The 8,168-nt window shown below is 43.4% G+C and overlaps 1 protein-coding gene across 1 annotated transcript in view; it reads left to right on the forward strand.

Annotated features, from left to right (window-relative positions):
- The window catches only part of LOC111153033 (vesicle amine transport 1 like), a 133,576-nt gene extending 128,131 nt beyond the window's left edge, over positions 1-5,445 (forward strand). The window contains exons 8-9 of the mRNA XM_022511838.1: positions 2,209-2,292; positions 4,351-5,445. Coding sequence (XP_022367546.1) covers positions 2,209-2,292; positions 4,351-4,449 — 183 coding nt within the window. The 3' untranslated portion in view covers positions 4,450-5,445. The remainder of the gene's footprint in view (positions 1-2,208; positions 2,293-4,350) is intronic.
- Positions 5,446-8,168: the final 2,723 nt, after the last annotated feature.

Below are 8,168 nucleotides of genomic sequence, written 5' to 3' on the forward strand. Positions count from 1 at the left end.
TGTCCCCAAAATATGCAGATTAGAGCCAGCCCTTCAGGGGGCTTTTTTTCTAGCATCACAATAAGCTTTAACTGGTAGGAAAACAGCTTTTCAGTTTCCGTGGGCTCTGTCTTATTGGAAAAGCAGCACAAAAATTGTTCTGAATCTCCAAGGAGTTACCAGGTGCTTAATGACTTGCCATGGTAATCCACAACTGAGTTCTGGGAAGTCATTATGTGAGACATTACCTACCACCCTCCTCTGCCTTTGAGAATCAGATGAAACACAGTCTGGGTGAACTGGAAAAAGCATTGGTTTTGAAGTCTGACAAACCTGAGTTTAAGCCAGGATTCTGGCACTGAGAGCCATATCATCTTTGGACGAATTGCTTATATCTTTGAGCCTCAAGATACTTACCTGTAAAATGGGTGTAATATAGATCTTGCAAGGTAAGAATTATGTAGGGAAAATAAGAAGGCTACTTACCTACTGCAGCACAACAAATTACCCCCAAAACTCAGAGGCTTAAAACAACACTTCTGATCACATTTTATGTGGGTGAGGAATCTGGGCATGGTTTAGCTAGGTCCTTCAGCTTAGGATCTCCCAAGGCTTCAAACAAGGTGTCAGCTAGGGATACAGTCTCATTTCCAGGCATAACTGGGGAAGGATCTGCTTCTGAGCTCTCCCATTGGTTGCTGGCAGGATCTAGTTCCTCATAGGCTTTTGGACTGAGCGTATTGGTTCCTCACTGGCTGTTGGTGGGAGATCTCCCTCAGTTTCTTGCCATGCGGTCCTCTCTATAGGGAAGCTCACAACATGGCAGTTTGTGTCATCGGAAGAAGGCAAGAAGAGTCAGAGAGAGAGATTACCAGACAGAAATCCGTCTTTTATAACCTAGTCTTAGAGGTGACATCCCATCACTTTTGCTATATTCTGCTGGTCAGAAGCAACTTAGGAGTCCAGCCCACATTCAAGGGAAGGGGATTACATGGCTGTTAAGTGTCAGGAGGAAAGGACGGTTGGGAGCCATTTTGGAAGCTGTCCGCCATGATATTGAAACATTCTCAGTAAATAGTTGTTATGATCAGACATGACAGCATTTTGTTCATCACAGAAATAAAAGAAATATATTGGCGTATGTATTAGGGTCAGGAAATTTAACAGTCTATAATAGTCTATAAAAGAAGCTGATGCTAACCAATGCTAGGTTTTCCAAAGACTACATTTAAAGATGCATTTAACTTATATTAAATACTGATTTGAATTTCATAATCAAATAGCAATGTTTGGAGTTAAAAGGCACTAATTTCCCCTACCTAATGTTTTATCATATATCCAAATCCCTTTCTAGATATTTTAGGATGTCCATGGTATTATGGGGATGTAAATAAAAACATGCATCTTGGTTTTCTCAGTTAGCAATATTATGAAGGCTTTTAATCCTGCTGTACGTTCTTCAATAATTAGCAGCTTAATAGCGACATAATATTTCTATTCCATTGATAAATGTAAGAGCCGTGGTTCACTTAACCATTCCCTTATTCTCTGATATACAAGTTGCTTCAGTGTTTTGCCATTAAAAGCAAAGCGGTGATTGAATATCTTTCGTGTGGCGAGTCCCCCCCCCATTTGGATTATGTCTTTAGGATAAGTCCCAGAAAAGCAATTAGAGTATGCACACTTTAATGGCTCTGTCAAGTTTTTATCCAAATGAGAAGAGAGCTTCGGTTTTTTGAAGCAAACACTACTCCATCAGCCCCAGACTGAATTCCTCCAAGACAGACATCCTAGCTTACTTAGAACAAAACAAAAACAAACAAAAACCATGGTGTCTAGCCTACAGGGACATTTGATGAATATTTTGTGGACTGAATGAGTGAACAAAAATATTTAAAAATCTGAGACTTTAGCAAAAATTTACTCTGGCTGATGTGCCCTGTGTCTCTTAGAACTTCACGGTACTCCCCTCCCCACCCACCCCATCCCACCCCACCCCGACTCTTGTTTTTTAAGAACATTTAGTCTTATTGCAGGAACTATCACTTTCAGTCCTTAGACCCAGAAGACCAAGTTGCTTGCACAAGCTCCTATTTGCACCCCCTGTTCCAAACCATCGCTGGCTTAGCGGCCAACCTTGAACCACAGCGCCCCCACGTGGGCAGCATGTGGGCTTTTCTACCTGGGCGATTTCTCACCCAACCATTGCTTCTCTTTTTCTCCTCTCAGGTGAAGGAGGCCATGCAACGGATCCACGACCGGGGGAACATCGGCAAATTAATTCTCGATGTAGAGAAGACCCCGACTCCACTGGTGAGTCAAAAGTAGAGGGTCCGTTCAACACAAAAGGGCTTATCTGGTGCTGGCACATGTCAGGTAGGGGGAAATGCAAGCAGTGCTGGCTGGCGGCAGACCAGTGTAATCAAATGATTGTGCAAATGAGCGATGAGTCCCAGAACTGGGACACAGGCTAAAACAGAAAGGAAGATGCTCCAGTGAGAGCGTTTCAAGAGCAATCTGAGGACAGTCAGGAAAGGACGGGGTTGATCTGTGTCTATTGCAAGTGCTGTCTCTTGGCTGCCATAAGTGGGAGGGATTCCTGGTAAGTCGAATAAATTCACATTCACATATTCAACAGAAGGATGCCACCTGCCTCTGAGATGCCGCCTGATGATTGCACTGATTTCGCTTCCTTTAGTCAGGATGACACCCTCACATCCAGGGATCCCATCAGGAGTGAAGCATGTCATGCTCACACCCTAGCCCTCTTGCAAGGGCCCCTTGCAAGTGGTGGGCAATGTAGTGTGATGGTCAACACACAGAGTGTCATCGGACCGCGTGGCTTTGAAACCTGGTTCTGATCTCCCGTGTGAGACCCTGGGTGATTATTCCGCTGCTCCGTCTTCAGTATCCCCATAAAGTGGAGATCGATCAGTTCTCACAAGTCAGGTGGAATGATATAAATAAGGCATTGGCTGGTTCATACTAAGTTCAAGGAAAGGTTTAACAAAGAAAATACTTAGGAAGGGTTTTTTTATTTGTTTGCTTTCTCACCTGTTTAGTTTTAAACCTGCATGAGGCATTTGTAAAAGAGAAAGAACTAAAATCTTTACATGTTTTACTGTGTGTGTGTGTTTCCTTTTTGTTTTGTTTTATTTAAGTGTTTCCTTGGGTTTTGTAAACTTAATGTAGTTCAGGAGTGATAGTCATTTCACTCAATGAAGGATGACTTCAGGAGAGAGCATTTTACAAAATGCAAGTGACTGATAACAATAGGTGCTTTGTTTATTAAGTGCTTCCGAAGTCCCAGGACTCTGCCAGTAAATGTTTGAAGGCAGATGAGGGGTTGAAACCCGGGAGAATGGGGCTAGGCCCCAGGTTTTCTGTACACCTATGTTGTTCTTAAAACACATGACCAGATCTATTTTAGCCTACCAGTAGAGGAGATCTAGAGCCATCATGGAGAGTTTGTTGCTTTTAAGCAGGACAGTTGGCATCAGCTTCCTGCCTGTCTCCATAACACATGAGGTCCTCTTGGGCCCTCAAGCTCTATGAAGGCCTCTTTGACCATGGGGGTCTGTGAGCAGAGCAGAAGCTGAAAAGCCCAACTCTGAGGGCTCAGGGCCTGCCTTGGCATACGCTGTGGTCCTTGTTCTGCAATCTCAGGAGGGCTCTTATGAGGCTTTGGCTAGAACCAAAGTACATATCTTCACAGAAAGGACATTCCAATGGTGGGGATGTAGACAACAAAGTAGACACACACAGCTGTTAGTTGTCCTGGCTCTTAGGAATTGACAGCATCAGGATTTGAACCCTGGCCTGTCTGTGCTGTGGATGCTATGAGTGTCCCCATTCCCCCAGCACCTGATCCTTCTGTCTGAGAGCCTCCAGCCACAGGAGCGTGTTTGGACAGCATGTATACAACTGGCCAGAGATGTCGGGGAGAAAACCCACCGTGGCCATTCCCTGGCTTCTTATCCTTCATGTGGAACAACTGTGAGATGTGTCCCTCACTGGCTCCCAGTGGTCCCCAGCATGAATGAGCCCCAGCTGCCCACAGTAGGAGCCTACTTATTAACACACGCTGTGCCGACTTCCCTGCCTTTTCTGCCTCATCTCCTCCCTCCTTACCTGTGCTTCCTGGAATCATCTCCCAAATTCCAAATATTTGCACTCAAATCCTTATCTCAAGAGTCTGCTTCTTAGGACACCCAACATCAGACAGCCAGCACCACACTGCCTTCCTGGGGAAGAAAGCGACCCTAACTCTTAGCCCTCAAAGAAGTCCTTCCCAAGGAGCCTTCCTCAGATGCACAGAGAAGGTAAGAGACAGCCTGCAGACCCTCTAAAACATCCTCTGTTGACTTGCAGATGGCCAACGACAGCACAGAGACCAGCGAGGCGGGAGAAGAGGAGGAGGACCACGAGGGGGACAGTGAGAACAAGGAGCGGATGCCCTTTATCCAGTAACCCAGGACCCAGGCAGGAGAATGTGAAGGATGGTTTGGAACAAGAGGAGCCTGTCGAGAAAGCTCTTCTGTGCCCCAGTGAACAAATGCTGTAGTCCACTGTGTGTTGTGTTTGTCTGCAGTCAGCTGAGCTAAAAGCTGTTGATCACTGTTGTTTCTGAAATTAAGTGCCAAGCCCATCCCATGCAGTATTATGTCCCTCCCCCATCTGTGTATTACACTCCCCCCTCTCTCCTACTTCAAAACCATCCATCTTTGGGTCCTTCTTGACAGTTCTAGAACAGCCTTGCAAATTAATACGAGCCCACAGGCCCAATGCCTACGAGACCAGACATGGGCAAAGACAAGTTTGGATTGAAAGGTGTTATCATAAAAGCACTGTCCAGATCCTAGAATTCTTCAGGCCAATGACACTTTTTGCTGCCAGGCACCCATGATTCTGACAAGGGCACTTGCCAATGTGGCTGGCAGAAGGAGGGTAGGCCAGGAGGTGCTTTTATAAGCCTATACGTTTAGGATCTCTCTAAATAGTACTTTCCCTCTCCCCATTTAGGAGGCAACTTCCTTGTATCCATTCAGTTGTTTATTGGTCAAAAAGGTTGAACCCTCTCCTCTCAGCCTCTGATGCTTGATCCATTCATGGGTTTTTAACCATCAGCACAGGAAAGTAGATGTGGATTTTTCAGGACAGAAGATGGGTCAACAGCATGAGTCTGAGTATCGGCCACAGAGACTTCTCCTCTGAAACCAGGTCTCATGAGCAAAATCCTCCTCCCTGCCCACCATATATGTTTTCTATTAATTTCAAGAAAACTCACCATATGTGGGACTATTTCAGAAGTCATTACTGAGATTTGCCTACGTTTGCACACTCCCATGGGCATTACCGATTTCGCTCTTTCAATTCCAGGTAGTTAACAGCTGCCTTGGCTGAGGATACCCCAAGGAAGACCTCCCTTGTAGACCATATTAGGAAAAATAAATAAATAAATAAATGAGTATCTCTTTTCTTGCCAAAGCATGTTCTGACATGTAACAAACTCTAGCGATACAATCAGCTGATGTTCAGTATCTGATGCCAAATGTGCAGTTCCTCTCCTCTAAAATATGAAATTATGGTGCAGGCTCTTTGGAAGCCCCTGCTTTTTGGAATTCAGGGACCAAACTACTTGATTATACACCACTGTCTAATTTTCCAGCTCCTAAACTCTTAAGAAACCCCATACCCCGCTGCACCATATGTCTTGAGGTGAACAGTTCCCCTGAAGGATGAGAGAGAGGCTCAATGTCTCCACAAGGGGGTCCTTATTCCCTCCTCTCACTTTGGCTCAAAGGGTGACTCTTTCACTCACAAACCAAGCTGGAGACCCAAGGAGCCCATGTGATCAGCGCCCTCCTCCTTCACTTTGTCTCCTGGAAGACCTTGGAGTGCTCCTGACTGCCCCATCTCTCCACCAGTGAGCCTTAGGGAAGACCCAACTCTTTCCCCCAAACGATGGGAAGGAATGCATTCCAGCAATTACCTTTTTATTTCCAAAGTCCTTTTGTAACAAATATCACCTCATTAATCATGTTCTTTTTTCCTATCCTAAGCTTGTGATGGTGACTTATTTATGCCAAATATTTATCTGAAGGGAGTTTCTCCTCATTGCGAATATACGTGTAAAATATGGGGAGAAGAAAGGGTGCTGCCATCTGATGAGCAGAGAGATGAGAGTATCTCAGAAGAAGACACTCACATCATCTGTTCATACCCCAGGACTCACCAATATTTCATTTCTGGGCCACTCAGAAAGATAATGTGGAGGTTTATCACCCCCCCACCCCCCCCCACACACACACTTTCACTAAACGCTGTGTTATTGGTCATATTTCTCCCCTAACCAAGCTGATAATGAGGTGTTAAGAAGAACCACTACCCAAGTAACATTCCTGGTGAGCTGGACAGAAATGGCATTTTCTAGGGCTGGGGTAACAAAGAGCCAGTGGCCAAATCAGGGCTGTCCTCTGCGAGGGGAGTGGGAATCCAAACGGCCTTTGTTCTGTCCAGAGGAGAGGCGTTAAAAAAAAATCATGCTTCCCCAAATCTGTTTTTCAACCAGCAAAATTAATACAGTCATCACAAATAATGGCAGTTGGCTAAAGAAAACCCTTTTGTCTCTTCAGAATACCGAGTCAGAAGAGTAAACTAGAGTTTGACTATCAAGGTCCAGTTACGCCATGAGGAACAGGAGAAAGAAAAATGCCAAAATTAGTCGTTTAATGCACTCTTGTTTTAAGCACCTTCTTCCTGTCACGTGATTGGTTTTCTGAAGGAAGTATAAAGAAAGTCTCAGTTTGCCTTAAAGGAACTGTGAAGGCTTCTCTGTCATTTAAACTTGATTGGAGTGAACTGAAACATTGTCTAACGTATTTGTGGCTTTAGAGCTTTTGTTACATTGTGCCTACAAAGCAAATTATGTTTACATAAAATATATAAATAAAGTATTCAGCATAGCATAACCTCGCCTGGCATTGGTGACTCCACTTAAATAGTTGTTGGAAAAGCAGCCCCACTATTAAAATGGAAGAAGTGGGTGACTAAACAAGAAAATATATATATATGTGACAGAATTTTCAAATGAAAAACTAAAGACTGTAGAGAAGATAGGAGTCGAGATGAGCCTTTAAAAGAAACATTCGAACTCACTCAAGCAAGAAAGTATAACCACTAAGTAATGTAACTACTAAACACATCATATAAAAACAACAATAATTATAATGGTGCTTATAAGGTACCTACATATGCTGTTAAGAGAGCTACATAAAATTAAATAATATTTACATTAACTTGCCTACCCTGCCAACAGCCCATTTTATAGGTGACAAGACTGAAGATTAAGGTTTTTGCACTTGGCCAAGATCACACAGCTAGTAAGTGGTGGGGCCAGGATTTCTAGCCAAGCTAGAACTCATGCTCTTAATCATCCTATCATGCTTCTTGGCTTAAATAGGGTGAAATATGGTGCATTTTAAATGACCATCTCTTGTTCCCTAGAAACTCTTCAGATATTGTTTCCTCTGATTTCAAGGATATGTTTGTAAACTTGTTTTGCTTTGTAGCAAATAACATGCATATCAAGAAGCATTTTTTTTTTTCCTGGCCCTCCATCCTAGTGTTCAGTGAGGTACTGATTTTAAAACTCACACATCTCTCTCTCTCTCAAAAACAAAAACAAAAACAAAAAACGAAAACAAAAAACCCCCTCATACATCTCAACCATTTTCATTTTCATGATCTAATATCCTCAATGTAATCAAAGAGATACACAACAGTAAATCCTCAAGGCTAAGATTTCATGAAAGAGAATTCATGATTAGGGAGTCTTTACTGTGTTTCCCATATTCTCAGCAGGAAGCCAAAAAAATAGACCCAAGACCCTGTCAATAAAATGCCACAGACACGTAAACCTGAATTTGCAAGGGAGAAATATTACTCACGTTGTCAGTGAAATTCCTTCAAAGTGCCTGTACAAAGGATTTTCTTACATAATCTGATTTAATGTTCACATACTCCGTATAAATCTCACGGTCTCACTTAGCCAGCGCTGGTACACTGTCCCATTTAAACACAACCCAGCAACTAGAATCTAAACTAAAATCCACATCTTCACTTACAACTCAGAATGGGGAACAGCCGTTGGAAACAGAATTCTTTTCAGCACTGTGAATGAGGTTTGG

Source organism: Enhydra lutris, unplaced genomic scaffold (genome assembly GCF_002288905.1).
Source record: "Enhydra lutris kenyoni isolate GAN:26980312 unplaced genomic scaffold, ASM228890v2 scaffoldscaffold30, whole genome shotgun sequence".
Taxonomy (NCBI): Eukaryota; Metazoa; Chordata; class Mammalia; order Carnivora; family Mustelidae; genus Enhydra; species Enhydra lutris.